At 34.8% G+C, this 18,375-nt stretch overlaps 1 protein-coding gene across 6 annotated transcripts in view; it reads right to left on the bottom strand.

Annotated features, from left to right (window-relative positions):
* The window catches only part of NEDD4 (NEDD4 E3 ubiquitin protein ligase), a 136,401-nt gene that overhangs the window by 31,809 nt on the left and 86,217 nt on the right, over positions 1-18,375 (bottom strand). For all 6 annotated transcript variants that reach the window (XM_027067312.2, XM_027067313.2, XM_027067314.2 and 3 more), the window contains 4 exons: positions 11,634-11,684; positions 10,060-10,121; positions 7,566-7,668; positions 1,836-2,002 (listed from right to left, as the gene is read on the bottom strand). In XM_027067312.2, coding sequence (XP_026923113.1) covers positions 1,836-2,002; positions 7,566-7,668; positions 10,060-10,121; positions 11,634-11,684 — 383 coding nt within the window. The remainder of the gene's footprint in view (positions 1-1,835; positions 2,003-7,565; positions 7,669-10,059; positions 10,122-11,633; positions 11,685-18,375) is intronic.

The raw sequence follows: 18,375 nt of genomic DNA, 5'->3' as shown, positions 1-18,375 counted from the left end.
CCATTATCCATGTCTGAAGACAGTTAAGATGATAGTCACAGATGCTGTGACCATTTAAAAAAAATACCTTATATCAGAATTCACTATTTGGGTCAAAGGCTATTTCAACATGCACAGACTAGGTCATGGGCACATTGGTATCTTCAGAGTACCTTATGGAATTAAGGCTTTGCGCAAATGTGTAACATGTCTGACTTTGATATTTTACTTTATCACCATGTCTATACAATACTGTTTGACATGGAAGGGCATTCAAAAATATTTGTTGAATAAATATGAGAGCTTCATAAATAATTTCATTACATTATTATTTTGCCATGTTATTTATATGAGTAAAATCTAAAATAGCTCTAGAGAGATTATAAAAAAGAGGCTTTAAGAGTTACTTATACATCTTCATTAATCAGTTGGTAATATTTTCCAGAATCAATATTAAGCCAAGAGTTGAGTTACCCATACAAGAATGCAGAGGGCAAAATAAAAGATCATGTAAGAAACACTATAATTAAAAACTTAATAGATTACAGATTAAATAGTATCTGGTTTTGATCATTTACAGAAATAGGCATGGTCTGAAAAATTATCATAGAAAAGGCATGTCTGAGTGTAGGAAAGTTATATAAATCACACTGAACACCATTACCCCATTAATTAGTTTTATTATTCTAGCTATTTGAATTTAGTACAACCAGACCATCAGATCAAGAATTTTATACAAATATTTAATAACAAAATTATTATTAACTTATTTAGTGCCATATAATCCCAGGAGAGTCAAAAGATCGGTTCTTATTGTACTATTGCTGAAGAAAATTTGATTTTGACAGATGACCTTAAGGGAATGCTTCAGATTTTTTTCCCCTAAATATGTGATTTAGGCTAACTGAAAATGACATCAATGGTAGTGAAAGAAATGTATCCTGCTCAAGTCAGGCCTGCTGAGGTATGCAGTAGGACAATTTTGTAGAATTCTATAGTGCCTTCATATTTGCAATCTGTACAGATCTCTACAGAGATAGATGCTTCTGTACCATGAAGAACTATGACCACTGATTTGCTTTAGAAGGATCTGAGAACAGAAACTATCTATGAAAGTGCTTGGACTGTATCAGACCCAAAATACCAAAGCCGAAAATTAGAAGGTTAATGGACAAATAAAAATTTTAAGTCTCTGTCAAAAAGTAGAAGACTAAAGAAAGCCTCATAAGACTGTAAGGGAGGAGATGTGAAAGGGTATTTGATAATAAATGTGAGTAATGGGCCATTTGTAAATGTATATGTATAACATATAGTCTGATGGTAATAAAAGAAAAATATCACTGAGGAGACATCAATTAGAATACCTCAAAGGTCATTCTATCCTTGATCTGTGTGCACTGGAAATTATGTATACACTGACCAGACTGGCAAATGAGTGTTTAACAAAAGACCCTTGTTATTCAGTCCTCTATATTTTATAAGTAATTTATATTTAAAAAGAGTGTACTGTAGAAATTAACAGTTTATTATACTTTAGTAACAAGCTACAAAAATTTCCAAGATTTTTCTAAACCAGTCTAAAGAGAAAAATGTATCCTTTGTGGCTACAAAATAATTTAAAATAAAGAAGCAATTAGAAGAGTGGCATTTGTGACTCAAATAATTTTGAACATTACAAAATCATTTAATAAAAAAACAGGATGGCATTTTAAAAGTCCTGAACCACAAAAATCCTCATATTTTTATAGTTTATGGATCCCTACATTATTATTAATCCATTTGGGATATGACTGCAAAATAAAAATCTGTGGTCAAAATGTATTCAGATTACAAATGTGAAAGTCACCAGCACATACTGAGGGGTTGGTCTTTTCCACTGTGTTCTTCTAGATTCATGGTTTACATAGTAGGTCCTTCCAAGAATATCCTGCCTCTCTTCCCATCCTGGAGGTAGAGGAGAAGGTTCTTGTTGTTGCTGCAAATGGCAAGCAGCATCCGGTTGGTCCAAAACAACCCAGCCAGGCTGAAAACCAGAGTGGTAACAATTAAGTTTGTTCTTGATCTTTTTCACCTCATAAATTATGCTGGAGGAAATTTAAAAAAGAGATTTAGCATATCCAGTTCCAGAAATTATGCAAGGACAAAATTTGCAGTGTCTACCTTTAAGACCATAATATGAATATTTTATGATAATGAAGACTTTTTTTTTCCAGCAAAATAATAACATTTAAGTTCCACTTGAAACTTTTAACATTTTCCAAAAAAGTTTTAAAACATACCTAAGAGGAGAGAAGAACAGAACTTCTAAATAAATAGATAATGATGAAAAGCACTGAGAAACATAATTTAAACTAGTGTAATCTTAGGCTATTCTCTAAATTATAAGCAAATGAATGAAGGACACAAATTTTGTCTTTCCTCCAGAGAAAGCACCTTGTTTATAATGGAAATCAGCAACTACTGGAGACCTGAAAAAAAAATCATTAAACGAAGCTCAAATATGTATAGGCATAGCAGGGAAAGGCAAGCGATGCAGAAATAATTGCTACAGTCAACTTTCTAGCAACTGAAAAGCCATTATGATTCTCTGGTCTGATTTTTCTCTTTCTCCTATGGACCATGGAAAGGCATTTTGGTCAGGTCATAAAATAGCCAAAGAAATAAAAGTTCTGTCTGTTTTCTTTGTTTCGTTTAAAAGACAAGAAGACACTGGAAATTTCCTCTGATATAGTGAGGGGCAAATATACATGAAGCCTAAGCTAGGGTGGTTAGGGTAAGGAATTACTTGAAAGGTAGTAAGAGTTAATGGCATGTTTTTACATAAGAAAACTCCTAACAGAAAAGGCAGTAGTGAAAGGTCCTACTAAATACCAATAACGCTAGGAAGGCAGAAATAAATGAATAAAGAAAACTTAAAAATTCTCCTAAAGAGACATAAAGAAAGAACTGAATGAATGAAAAGACATAATATGATCTTGGTTAGGAAGACTCAGTCTCACTAAGGTATCAATTCTCCCCAAGTTAATATATAAAGTTGCCAAGATTCCGCTAAAACTACATTACAGATTTTTAAAAATAATGGGACAAGGCAATTCTCAAGTTCAAATAGAAACACAAACAAGCAAGAATAACCACCACAGTTCTAAAGAAAAAAGAAGGGGGAGCCTGGGTGGCTCAGTTGGCTTAACGCTTCTGACTCTTGGTGATCTCACGGTTTGTGAGAGTGAGCCCCACGTCAGCATAGAGCCTGCTTAGGATTCTCTCTCTCTCTGTGTCCTTACCCCACTCACGTGCATACATGTACTCTCTCTCAAAATAAATAAATAAACTACCAAAACAAAACAAAACCTTACAAACTCTATACAGCTTTTAAAAAAAGGAGTAAATATTAACCCTACTGAATAAAATATATTACAAACCACAATAATTGGTACACACATGGACAGACAGCTCAATAGAATGGATTAGAAAGCCCAGAAAGAGACTCAAATTTATAGGAATTTAGGATATGATAAAGACATTTCAAACTTGTGAAAAAAGAAAAAAATTATCTGGGTTGCTACCTTCTACCAGGATGTTACAGACTGAGCAATGTTGAAATGTTGGAAAGCAAAAACAACATATATTACAACAAAGCTGGGGGATTTAAAAAATATAATCTAAGAGTGGGGAAGCTTTTAAGTATGAAAAAGAAGGTTGACAGATTTGATTACAAAACCCCCCAATTTGTACATGACAAAAACTACCAAATCAAAATGGAAAGAAAAATGGGAAAGTGAGAAACATATTTGGTATCAGAGTAACAGGCAAAAAAATAATTTCCTTAACATATACTGTCTTTCTTTCGAAGCACTGGGTGGGGATCTAGCCCTGAAGGACTGCTATTTGCTGGCCAGCGGATGGCTTAGAAGGTGGAAGAGAATTCTTTTATGTCGGAAGGCAAAATCTGACAAGAAAGGATCAGGGAGAAGAGCTGGGAAGGAAAGGAATCTTTTCTGGCATCAGGGAGAAAAGGACAGGGGTTTCTCCAGCAAGGCTGATGTCTCTGGCTGGTCTGGTGGGAGGGTTCTAGACTGAAGCAGGACAGAAAGTGAACAAGGGTGGGGTGGTGGGTACGGAGAGAGGAAGACAAAGAATTTGTCTGGAAAAAAAGAGATCTGGATGGGAAGTAAAATTCACTCCTTTTCTTTCTTACTCTTCTCTTATTTTTTCCTTTTTACCTCTTCTATTGTTTTCCTTTTTTCCTCTTCTTTAATTTTGTTTCTTTATTTTTATTGCTCCATTCTCTTCTTTCTCTTTATCCTCTTTTTCTTTCCATCTATGTTTACCTTCCTTTTCTCTCTCCTTTCCATTCCTTTAAATGATCATAATATAGGATTTACATTCCTAAAAATTAGTCTTGTACATATTAAATCAAATTTTAGTTCTCTGGTCTTGATTTTAAAAGTATGTGAGTTGAATTTTTATATTTTGCTCTCTTGAAAAAAGTCTGTTTTTAAAAATATGGTCATTTATTATTTTTCTGTAGATCAATGAAATTTATTAATAAAAGGGTCCTCACTTCTGCTGTAAAGGATTGTAAACATGTTTAGAGCTCAAAAAGTGGTACCAGAGGGTTATTTTTTTTTAACGTTTACTTATTTTGAGAGAGAGACAGAGAGGGAGAAAGAGAACGAGCAGGGGAGGGGCAGAGAAAGGGAGAGAGAGGATCCTAAGCATACTCCATGCTGTCAGCGCAGGAGCCCAATACAGGGCTTGATCCCACAGACTACATGATCATGACCTAAGTGGAAACCAAGGGTCAGTTGCTTAACCAACCAAGCCACCCAGGCACCCCAAGATTATTTCTTTAAAATCTTCTTAAAGATGTCTCTTTTAAAGGTCTACTTAGTGAATTTATGCTATCTAAGTAAACGAAAAGGGGAAAAGCTAATTTAAATTTTTTTTTTAACGTTTTATTGATTTTTGAGACAGAGAGAGACAGAGCATGAACGGGGGAGGGTCAGAGAGAGGGAGACACAGAATCTGAAACAGGCTCCAGGCTCTGAGCTGTCAGCACAGAGCCCGACACGGGGCTCGAACCCACGGACCGCGACATCATGACCTGAGCCAAAGTCGGCCGCTTAACCGACTGAGCCACCCAGGTGCCCCAGGAAATGCTAATTTAATTGAAGGCCCAGTTTTTAAAAACTTGTTTCAAGTTTGAGAAAGTGCAGTTGTACATTTGAATACTGTTTAGAAAGACTGAGTTTTCATTTTTTTTGTATAGAATGCCTCCCTATTAAACATATATCAGCTAATACTCTTCATGAAATATTTTCTAAGTATCAATGTTATTTACTGATAAGCTAGTATATGATTGCCAACAATTTAATGGAGTCAAAGAAGGTCAGAAAGAAAGCATTTAGAGCTACAACACACATTATATGTTAATCTTGTAAAATACATACAACTAAGTCTAAAGTTGCAAAGGGTACAAAAATCGAATGTTAAACAATAATCTATTACAGCCAGACTTTGACATACTAAGAAATACAAATTGCCTGAGTGAGCCACTCTTTTGAAAATGCCATTGTTTTTCTTTAAATGGTAGAATTTATATATTCACAAGCTAGATGTCAAAGACAAGACTTCTCTGGTCATTAGCTACACAGAAGATAAATAAGCATAGACTCATGTGTTTGAATTCCTAAGGCCTTACATAAATAAACTCCTACATGCTTACATCTACTGAAATTATAAGGTGCATTCTGAGGGAACTCAAACATTGAGACCTGAGGCCACAAAATGAAGTGAAGGAACTCTACCCACAGACACTAAACTGTGAATAAGGTACCTATGATACGTGTGTGTGGGCAAAACTTGGAGCAGGTTACTAAATAATGAAATGTTGTTAAGTTTTTTTAAGTTACTAAATTAAGAATTTTCTTTCTTCATAGCAGGCATCCTTCATTTCAAACAGTATTCATTATGCAGATACCCTGCGCACCAAAACGTCAGGTAGAGAAACTTCGACCCAATAAATACCTAGAATTTTAAAAAAGTGATTTTTATATAATAAGCTAGAGAGAAACTAAAAAAGAAAAGGTAATCAAATAAACAAATACAGGCTTAAGAGAGGATACCAAGTTTTTTGATTGCCCGACTAAGGGTTAACTATATTCTGTGATTTAAATAATTTTTTTCCTTCTATTATTACAGCTTTCCCCCACAAAGTAAAATCTTATTAGTGCATATAAAAAATTCCCAGAAAGCTCTCTTGCAAAAGCATGGCTTGTTCTCAAGCTTTCTGACCCAAGGTATGTGGGTATCTGAGGTAGAGTCCAGTGCTTGGGAGGTCCTTTACCTTCACGGTTCTTCTGGAGACCTAATCAGACCCTCAGTCAAAGAGGCATGACTGTTGAGGAAGGCACATGCAAGAAAACTCTCCAAATTAAGGGTGCTTGGGTGGCTCAGTCGGTTAAGCATCTGACTCTTGATTTCAGCTTGGGTCATGATCTCAGGGTCATGATCTCATAATTGTAAGATTGAGCCCCACATCAGTCTCCATGCTGAATGTGCAGCCTACTTAAGATTCTCCCTCTCTCTCCCTCTCTCTCTCCCCTTCCCCTGCTTGTATTTTTGCTCTCTAAAACAAACAAACAAACAAACAAACAAACAAACTCTCCAAAGCATATTGGTGCCAATATACTATGTGCTTTCAGTTAATGTTGTTGCTTCAGTGGGAAATTCAAGACAGGGTTCTTTTGTTCCCTTTTCAAATCATGAGTTTTTCTGCTGGAAGAAACCCTAGAGGTCATCTGGTACAACAATCATTGTACAAATGAAAACACTGTGGTTCAGAGATATTGAATGACACAGTCACTCGGCTCACTAGTACCAGAGCTCGGGACTAGGATTCCAGTCACTTACTCCCTATCCAATTCTATTCCAAATACATGCTCTCTGCCTCTTCCTCACTCACCCTTGATGCATGTAGCTCCGCCCAAATAGTTGACTTGGACTTCTTCATATCCTGTCATCCACGAAAATTATTAAATTCTATTTGCCTCAAATAAATATGGCCTTTTATTAGATCACTTGAATTCTTCCCCCCTCCATTCCCCTCCTTTCCTATGAGTCCTCCCATCCTCACTGCAACTATGAGAGGAAAAGTAACAAGAATTATATTTCATAAAAGAGTTCCTACTCAGTAGTCTCCTTAAAATTTCTATATATTTAGCTTACAAATAGTAAATTATATTCTTACTTTAATGGAGGAGAATATGACATGGTTTTAGAAAACCCTGAAAAAACAGAAAGAGTTGATAACTTAATTACAATAAATACTTTCATTTATAAACATCATATTCCCTATTCACTAACCTTTAAGAATGCCCTCAGTAATGGCCATTCATTATACAGAAATGTCCTCAGAGGAAAGAAATGTTTAATGAATGATTAGGTAAAATAAACAAATACCCAGGTATATAATTTTTATTGCACACATTAACTTCATTGAATAAAGTTATTTTTTCTTCAAGGTATAGTAAAATAAGAAATGAGATATTTTCTTTTCATTGAACCAAGTATTTATAAAATCTCACCTCGAATTCTTCAGTCTGTTCTGTATTATCTTCTTCTGAGCCACTGGTTTTAGGTAAATAAGTCATTTTTAATCTCAGATAACCTTTAACTCTTGATTTGTGACTGTAGAAAAGAAAATAATTATTCACAAAACTTTAACACTTAAGAAGAAAAGCACTCATTTAACTAAAGTTTAACGAATACCTACTAGCTACTAGAGGAGACCCAAAGACAAACTCTACTACAAAAGACAGCTAGGAAAAGGAGTGGGTGGTGGAGAAAAAGTAATAGACATAAATAAATAATTGTTATGAAATAAATAAGATGCTAAGGAAGTTTGAGTAAAAGATCAGAGAGAACGTGAAGGAGTTGCATCTGAATTGGTGCTAACAGATTGAGGAGGATTTTGATCCGTGGCAGTGAATGGAAAGGCATAAGAGTGGAGAAAAGACTAAAAAATGAGGAAACGATGGGAAACCTGGGGTACACCGAAGGAAAGGGTAGTTGTTGGGTTTGGCTGGCTTACAGGATACACAGAGGAGGAACGGATGATCTGGATGATGAGGTCCACGTGAAACAAGAGAACTTTAGATTTTGTATACTCTGTGAAGCCAGATAATTTGGCGGACAGGGAAAGGCAGCCTCAGAGATATACTTTGGGGATACTTATCTAGTCATACTGTACAGGATGATAGAAAAGTGGAGAGCAAGGCCTGATAACTGTCTGAAACCTACTGTCTTTCTTTGACAGCTGTTTGAGTCTGTCACACATTAATTTATCTATTTTATTTTATAATGAATATGAATAACGTCTTTGCATAATGAGTTGTCCAAGCTAAAGGTTGCTGTCCATTGTATTAATATTTTAAAAGTTTTAAATCTGTCTATTTGTCCCTACCAATTTCAACATCCTATATACTTAAAAAGTTCTTCCTTGTCCTAGTTTTCTGCAAAGATATTTTGGTGATTTTTATAGACATCAGTTATGTAACCAATTACTCTTTGTCTCTCTTAACAAGAAAGTCTTATCTTTTATTCTATCTTTTATTGAAAGGTACTCCCTTCCCCACCCCACTTAATGCCTCCTCCCTTAATCTTTTGTACAGTTCTCATGAGTTTGGAAACTAGCTTTCCTGAGTGGTCAACAGAATCCCTGATGTTTATTTCCAAGGCCACTAATGTGGCTTGTGTCTCCATTTTTTAGGGGGATGTGAACATTGATTTGCTGCTATAATGGATGGATACAGAAAACTTGCTCAAATAATGTTTTATACAAGAGTTTCTCTATAGTGACATTTTCATGTCTTTCAAACTAGACATTAAGCCTGTGGGTTTGGACTTAATGGGGCTCAAAAAGTGTAAGAATGTAGTACATTTCCTATTTGATTTCAAGTTTTTTCTGCACTTGCAGTGATAGTCCATACAGACAGAAGATACAAATCATATATATATATATATATATATATACACACACATTTTTTTTTTTTTAAAGAGAAAGACACTAGAAAGCATTTGAAAAAGTAAAAAGCAGGCTACTAGGGCAATTAAGAGAAGAAACATTTATTTATTATTGGTATGCAGATGCCACAATCAGTTTAAAAAGAAAAGAGATTTATATTCCAAGACTTCTACAGAAGTGAAATATGTGACTTCTCTTATAGAATATAAATATTAACAGAGAGTACTGTCCCTTTTATTTTGCTTTAATAATTTATATTATAAAGAGTAAATTTTTTAATGAAAAATTTTACTCAGTTCCCATAGTATATTTTTCTAATGTATTTTCTAGTTTAAAAAACAAGACAAATACTGTTGTTTTTGCAGATGTACTTCTTTATTTTGACTTTGACCTTTTTGACAGTAAATCAATACATCCTCACTAGATTTTACTTAACTAGGTGGCACAGAATATTAAAAGGAGTTTTATTTTTGTAAAGGAGTTTTATTTACAGCTTAAACAAAAATTTTAACAAAACTCAAGTAACTCAGTTTACAAAAATGGAATTATGAACATGCTATTCAGGTTTTAAATTCTAGTCTTTGCTCAAATTATTTTCTCTAAATATCTGAGTTTTCTTAAATACCTGTTTTTATTAAAAGTATGCAAAACGTGGTTAGGTTTTTCTGAAATTGTTTTTGTGCATATCAAGTTAGATATTGCTTTTGGCTTAATTAATGCTTGTGCTTTTGAAAAGGATAGTATGACAAAATTATATATATTTTAAGATATAAAATAAATAATAAAACAGTAATGAAAAATTTCCACTTTCTAGTCTGATAAATATTAGGGGGACAAGTCTTTCCTAAAGGGGTATGATCACTTCTCTGTATTTTCAGAATTTTTTGTACTGTGCATATATTACTTTTTAATCAGCAATAAAAAGTAAAGCTTTTAAAAATAATATTTAGAAGTAGCTTATTTACAAAGGTTTAAGCTTTGAATCTGCAAAGAGGCTACTACAAGGTATAATAATATTTTTAAAAACATTATGTTATTATTTTATATTTACTGACCTTCTTGGGTGAAGAACAAAATCCTTAAACGTATATGGTCTCTCCATTCTTGGATTTTCTGTCTAGAATAAAACAGTAAGTTTTCAAGATACATCTATAACACCAAAAACATGTACTTTTAAGGAAATATTCATGAACTATGACCTAAGCCTTGGCTGAAGTTAGAAGTGAGAAAAATATAGGTTTAGCTCATTCAATGGTTATATCTGGCAGCTTGCTAATGCTTTCGCTTTCCTGAACCCTAGGAATTGCAGTGGGATCATGCCTTAATACCAAATAAGCTGAGCAGGTGCACATAGAGGGAAGAAGTGGTTACAACGTAGAGGCCATCCTAGGAGAACAAAAAAGAAAACAGCCTGGAGAGCAAGACTGGATTAAATATATTATTAAAAGCTTGTGATCTCTAAAGACTGTAGAGAACCAATAAATATCTCAAAAGACTGATATAGTAAAGAAGCCTTACTTGTCTTTGTCAAGTTCAACAGCCCTTTGCTTTTGTTCATTTCTTTGTTACATTTTGCATTAACTACCCATTCAGTCTTGTAACTCTTAAATTCTCATGACATTATTTTCCTTTATCCCCCACCTGTTTCTCCTTGTCTGTCTTCTCTGATAGGCCCACCCTGACTAAGGGTCAATGTTTGGCTTTCAATGTTCTCACCTCTCTTACTTGGACAGCCCATCGTTCTCAGAGATTCTGCTGTCACCTGAATGTGAGAACTCTCACTCCTTCCAGCCTCTTTCTCTACACAATTGACTTTTGTATTTCTGTCAGCTGCCCACTTTAGGCCTTCCACTTCCCCTGTTTTCTGTTGAAATTCATTATGGCCAAAAATAAATCTATCATTTTTCAAAACAAAATGGCTTTTCCTCCTACCTATTCTACTTGAGACACCACCTTGATGTCCCAAATTCAACCTGTACGATCTTTACTTTCTGTTTATTTTTTTTCTCAACCTCCAATGTCAGAAAACTGGCTTAATAATTTTTTATTATGAAATGTGCTCTGAATCTGTTTTCCTCTGTTGTTATATGTTTGGTCCACATTCAGTTTCATGCCCAGACTGTTGTAAATGATCTTAGTTTCTTTCTGCGAGACTAAGCTCTCTCCATTCAGCCGAATGTTTCCAAACTTATTTCCCTGAGACATGCTTTCTTGATGTCAACCAACCTCAGCAGCTGTCTATTTCTTATTGGGGTTCATGTAAGGGAGTCTTGAAAATAAAATTAAAATGGAAAACTTAGGGGCTCCTTGGTGGCTCAGTCTGTTAAATGTACGACTCGTGACTTTGGCTCAGATCATCATCACCTCTCTCTGCCTGTCATGGGGTTCTCCCCTCTTTCTCTCTCCCTCTCTCTGCCCCTTCCTCACCTCTCAAAATAAATAAACATTAAAAAAATCCTTAAAAGGGAAAATTGAGATGAGTTTTCAGAAAATAATATGGTCAAGAAATTACAGAAGTATACATTTTACAAATCAAATATTTACATTTATTATATTGTAATATCATGTATCTGTAAGTATTTATTAGAAAAAAAGAATAAATATAAAAATTAAAATCATCTATACCAACCGGTAATGGATAAAGAGGAACATCCACTTGACCTAGGAAATCATCTCTTGTCTACAAGAAAAAGAATAAAAAATAAGATTAGTAATATGCTCAACATTTTTAGAAATTCTGCTGAGCTATTGCCATCATTCATGAAAAAATGTAGAAGTCTTTTTTTTGTTGTTTAATCCTATGCCATATAATGTAAAATAAAAGGTAATATGATACAACTTATGGTATATTATAGAATAGAGTATACTAGACTGATCATTTTACAGATAATTATATACTCTGAAAAATTATGAAAACAGCTATTTGAAAGCACTATAGAGTTACTACAAGCAAGCAGAAATTGAAGTGGAGTCAATCTTTGAAAGAAGGAACTGTATTGGGTAGGATTCATATTTACATCGCTTTTCCCCTCGTACTTCACGGTTCATATAGTGGTATGGTTAGAACTCAAACAGACATCTGACATCTTACTCATTTGAGGAAGCTGAAAACCTAGTTTGAGGCTAACAGCATAGCTAGATAGTGAGAGGGACAATCTCTGAAAGAAAGATGCCACAGAAGTCCCTCTAAATCTATACATGAACTCTACCCAAATTCTTAGCTGATCCCTGAACTGCACGTATGAAAGGCAATGGCTGGAAGGCTCAGCTAAGTTAACAACTTGCTAGAACAAAAATCAACACTCTCAGGGAAAGATAATAAAATTTACTATCTCAATTATGTACCACATACATTGACCAGTACACAAGTTACTAAACATGCAAAGAAACATAAAAATGTGATCCAGTATCAAGAGAAAAAGTCAATAAAAACTGACCCCAAGACCAACCAGATCTTGGAATCAGCAGACAGAGAAATTAAAGCAGCTATTATAAAGATGTTCAAGGACTGAAAAGGAAAATAAGATCATAATGAGTAGCTGGAGGGGAAAATCTCAGTAGTGAAATGGGAACTATAAAACTGAATCAAATGTATATTTTAAAACATATATAGAACTGAAAAATATAATATCCAAATTAAAGATTACGGGATGGACTTAACATGTGATTGAAGATGACTGGAGAAAAGCTCCATGAATTTTAAGATATGCCAGTAGAATTTATATAAGATGAAAAATAAGGAGGACTTATGGAAAAACTTCAAGCAGTCTCATATATGTGCAACTGGAGTGCCAGAAAAAGAGGAGAGGGAAGGAGGGAGGGAGGGGGAGAGAGGGAGAGAGAGAGACAGAGAGAGAGACAGAGAGACAGACAGAGAGAGACAGAGAGGATAGGACAACTGGAGGAAAAGTAGCCAGCTTCCCCAAACATTAAGATGTTAATCTTAGATAACTATAGCACAATGATTAGAACCAGGAATACTATTTTTTTTAGAGGAAATAGTAACACTTTTATGCATTTAATCTTCTATTCTTAGGTTTTTTAATTGTAAATAAAAACCTATATGCTTAACAATATCTGTCACCTGTAATATTTATTGAAGTATTTAAAGTAACGTGTGAAAAACCCTGACCCTCCAATCCCAGTTCCAGAGTAAACCAGGGTTAACTGTTCAGTAAACTTCTTTCAGATATTTACCTACACACATATACATCTCACATCTTCTTTATCCATTCATCCACCGATGGACCCTTATGTTGTTTCTGTGGCTTGGCTATTGTAAATACTGCTATAATGAAATGGAGGTGCAGATATCTTTTTGAGTCAGTGCTTTCATTTTCTTTGGAAAAATACCCAGCAGTGAAATTCCTAGATCATAGGGCAATTTTATTCTTAATTTTTGAGGACCCTCCACACTGTTTTCCATATTGGCTGTCCCAATTTACATCATCAACAATGCACAAGGGTTTCTTTTCCTACACATCTTCATCAACACTTGTTATTTCCTGTCTTTGTGATAATAACCATTCCGACAGGTGTGTGGTGATATCTGATTGTGGTTTTGATTTGCATTTCCCTCATTATTAGTGATGTTGGGCATCTTTTCATGTGTCTGTCAGCCATTTGTATGTCTTTTTTTGAAAAATGTCTATTCAGATCTTCTGTTCATTTTTAAAATCAGATTTGTTTTTGTTTTTGTTTGTTTTGCTATTGAATTATAAGAAAACCGGGAAGACTATTAGCTAATCTACAGATCTTACTCAAACTTCACCAACTGTCCCACTACTTTTGGTCCAGGATCTAATTCTGGATCACATACTGCATTTAGTTGTCATGTCTCCTTAATGTCTTTTAATCAGTAAAGTACCTCAGTCTCTTTGTCTTTCATAATCTTGACTCTTATGAAGAGGAATGGCTAGTTACAGAATGTTCATCAGTTTGGGTTTGTGTAATGTTTCTTCATGGTTGAATTTAGATTATGCATTTGGGGAGCAAGAATACCATAAAAGTGATATTGGCATTTTTCTCAGTGCATCCTGTAAGTAATCAATAAACACTGGAATCTTATACATTATGGACAGTTAAGGACCACTAAATATTGGAGTAAAATCTGTAACTTGAAAAACAGAGACCTCCCCCTTCCCCCCAAAAAACAGAAATAAAGGAGTCAGATGAATCAGTATCAAGTCATACTGCAAGAGAAATACTTCAGAAAAACTATAATTAATATTTCAGACATAAGAGATGAAATATCTGACAAACAATAGGAGGTTATAAAAGAAGCACTGAAAGAACAAAAAAAAGAGCTGTTGGAAATTAAAAATATAACTGAAATAAAAAATTTCATATAGAGTTGGAAAATGGAGTTAAAGAAATTTCTCATAAAGTAGAATTAAAAGACTACAGGATTCCCAAAATAAGGAAATTACAGGATGAACTTAAGTCCACATCTAATTAACAAACATTCCAGAGAGAAAAAAGAGAAGGGAAGAAATTATCAAAGAAGCATTTTAAGAAACTTCCCTTGAACTCAAGGAAATGAATTTTGGAGTGAAAGTCTCCACTAAGTATTAGGCAAAATGCATGAAGAAAAGATGCACAGCAAGGTACATCAATGTGACATTTCAGAGCACCAGAGATAAAGCAATTCTAAAAGTCTAAAGAGACACAAAACAGATCATACACAAAACTGAAAGACAAGAGAAAAATGCCTTCAAAATTGTGGGAGAAAAATATTTCCTACATAGAATTCTATACCCAGCCAAAAGATCTTTAAAAATGAAGGCAGAATAAAGACGTTTTCAGACACTTGGTATTCTTACTAAGGTAATAGAGGATACACTCCACCAAAATAAGGGAGTATATCATGGTAAGTGAAGATGCAGGAGATTCAAGATGAGAAACAAGAAAAGAGAATCCCCCAAGTCACGAGGAAGGGAACTTTTGAATAACAGTAGTGTAAGATCTACAGAAAAACCAGTACATACTGGTGCAGGAAAGATGGATGGCTATAAAAACAATGCTTCCAGAGGCGCCTGTTGGTTAGGCGCCTGACTTCAGCTCAGGTCATGATCTTGTGGTTCACAAGTTTGAGCCCCACATTGGGAGCTGTCAGCGTGGAGCCTGCTTTGGATCCTCTGCCTCCATCCCTCTCTGTCCCTCCCCTGCTTGATCTCTCTCTCTCTCTCTCAAAAATAAATAAACATTTTTTAAAAAGGATGCTTCCATGGGGCGCCTGGGTGGCTCAGTCAGTTAAGCATCTGACTTCAGTTCAGGTCATGATCTCATTTGTGAGTTTGTGCCCCACATTGGGCTCTGTGTGTACAGCTGGTAGCCTGGAGCCTGCTTCAGCTTCTGTGTCTCCCTCTTGCTCTCTGCCCCTCCCCGCCTCTCAAAAATAAATTAACATCAAAAAACCTTTTAAAATAAAATAAAATAAAATAAAATAAAATAATAAAATAAAAGGATGCTTCCAGAAGAACAGGAATAACATATCTACCTTATAGGGTTTTGTTAGAATTAAATAAGATAATATACCTTCAGTGCTTTGCATAATAGCCAGCATGCAATACCATCCAATGAATGTTAGCTGTTGTATTTGAAATGCTGGATTCGTTAATGAAGCCCCTGCTCCTTGTCCAGTAAAACAGTCTGTAGACATTTCAGACAGGTATGTAGAATAAAAAAAGCATGGCTGGAGATGGAAGTCTAGCAAATTAGCTTAGTTTAGGGCTCATATTCCTATTAAAATTTTTTTTTAATGTTTTATTTACTTTTGAGAGACAGAGAGAAACACAGCATGTGCAGGGGAGGGGCAGAGAGAGAGAGGAACACAGAGCTGTCAGCACAGAGACCAACACGGCGCTTGAACTCACAAAACGTGAGATCATGATCTGAGCCGAAGTTGGACACTTAATCGACCGAGCCACCGAGGTGCCCCTCATATCCCTATTTTAGAACCTGCGTTGATAACTTTTGAAATGAACAAATTACCTTTTAGTTATACCTTCAAGGCCAACTAGGGTTTGTTCCTGTTTTTATTGCAATTAGATGTTATACTCTGTAAATCTGATGTTTAAGAAGCTATAAATAGTAAGAAAGTAAAATACAACAAAATGTAGTAAAATCCTAACCAGGATGACTGATGAATAAACCATTTTGATTAACTGAATTATCTAATTAATTTAGTTTAGGCTTCACCAGATAAGGAAATAAAGCATTTTTTGGGTTTTTTGTTTTTGTTTTTGTTTTGTTTTGTTTTTTTGGTTCTGTCTTATTGAATAGCCTTGCCCTTATTAAAATGAATAGAGTAAACATCTACCTGTTTGATAATTCATGATCTTGCAGTGCTTCATAAACATGGCTGTGGTCAATTACCACTAGAGTTAACACAGTTCTTAAACGGGATTTCTCAACATGGGCACCATTGACAATATGAGCCAGATAATTTTTTGTTGTGGGGGCTTGTCCTGAGCATTGAAGGATATTTAGCAACATTCTTGGATTCTACCCACTAGATGTCAGTAGCACCTCTCCACTGGTTGTGACAATCAAAAATGTCTCCTAATATTGCCAAATGTCCCCTGGATGGCAAAATTCTCCCTGGTTGAGAACCACTACTAAAGAGGGTGTAAAACAGAATGTTTCCAACAGTGAGTAAAAGACCCTCCATTTTCAAACAACACCCTCATTGAGATACAATTCACCCACTTAAAGTATATAATCAGTTTTAGAACATTTTTATCACTCCAAAAAGAAAATCCATACCTATGAGCAGTCTCTTTTCTTAGCCTTGGCAACCATCAATCTACTTTCTGTCTCCATGGATTTGCCTACTCATTTCATATAAAGGGAGTCATATAATATGTGGTCCTTTACGACTGGCTTCTTTCACTTACGATAATGTTTTCAAGGTTCATTCACATTATAGCAAGTATCCATACTTTATTCCTTTTTAATTTCTGAATATTATATTGTATGGATATATTGTATTATTTATCTATCAGTTGATTGACATCTGAATTGTTCCCATTTTTTGGCTATTATTAATAAAGCTGCTATGAACATTCAAGTACAAGTTTTTGCGCTGACATATGTTTTCACTGCTCTTGGGTGTACACTTAGGAGTAAAATTGCTGGGTCATACGGTAACTCTGTTCACCCTTTTGAGGAACTGCCATACTTTCCAAAGTAACTGCACCATTTTATAATACCACCACCACTGTATGAGGGCTCCAATTTCTCCATATCCTTAATAACACTTATAATTTACCTATCTTTTTGATATAGCCCTCCTAGCCGGTGTTAAGTAGTATTTAACTGTAGTTCTGTTTGCATTTCCCTGATGGCCAAGGATGTTGAACATGTTTTCATGTACTTATGGTGCTCTTTATTTCTCAAAATCTCTTAACTTAGAAATCTTCCCTATAGATTCAATTTCCATTGCAGAGGCAGTGCCTGGTTACGGTGGAACAGAAAGAAAACATCTCATTCCATGAACTGCTCCATGCTTCTTGTCCATTGACTGTACTTTGTGAACAAAAGCACAGAACAAAAATCCCACATAATGAAAATTTCTCTGTCTCAAGTAATTCTGGTATGTAAAAATACACTTCAAAAATTTCTTGCAACACATCTTCCTTATTTAAAACAAGTGATCTGAAATGAGTTTCTTAACTTCTACTTAACATGAAATGGTCCCAAAGAACTGTATTTCTAATATTAGAAGAGTGAACAAATTTTCCAAACTAAAAATCAATATTCATGGTCTGAGGAGATGGAGAATATGAAAGTGGGAATTATCCTGGAAAGTCAGGGACATATGGTTGCTATAAATATAGGACAATTAGAGGTTCTTTTTCCATTTACAAAGAAAAAGTAATAGTTTTACATTCATTCCTATGAAGGCGAGTCAGTCTGTGATGTTCATTAATGTTTCTCTAGCCAACCAATTGTTCCAAATTCTGAATATCAAGCATTTCTTTGTGAGAGTTATTTCCTATACTTGAACTGCAGGCAGCTTACTCCATAGAGCAAATCTGCATTTGGTAAAATATAAATAATTTAAAAATGCCTGAAATCTGAGTAAGAATTTAGAACAGCAGGTGATTTTAAACAGGACCATCTGTAGTGGGCACAGTTCTGTCAGTAAATACTACCTTTTCTAATATTTTAAAGATATGAATTTCAGTTTCTGAAAACAATTTTTAGAATATGAAAAGAGAAAAATCAAATTGCTGTTTTTGCAAAATTTCAATAATAACTCTAGATGGCTCTAAGTTTAGGAGGACAAACCGCTATTAACTTTAATAAGGCTGTAGAGTGGTTGAATTTCTGCTTTAAGAGAATCCAATGTTATCAAAAAAATCAGA

Source organism: Acinonyx jubatus, chromosome B3 (genome assembly GCF_027475565.1).
Source record: "Acinonyx jubatus isolate Ajub_Pintada_27869175 chromosome B3, VMU_Ajub_asm_v1.0, whole genome shotgun sequence".
NCBI lineage: Eukaryota > Metazoa > Chordata > Mammalia > Carnivora > Felidae > Acinonyx > Acinonyx jubatus.
This window is presented reverse-complemented; position numbering and strand designations above follow the sequence as displayed.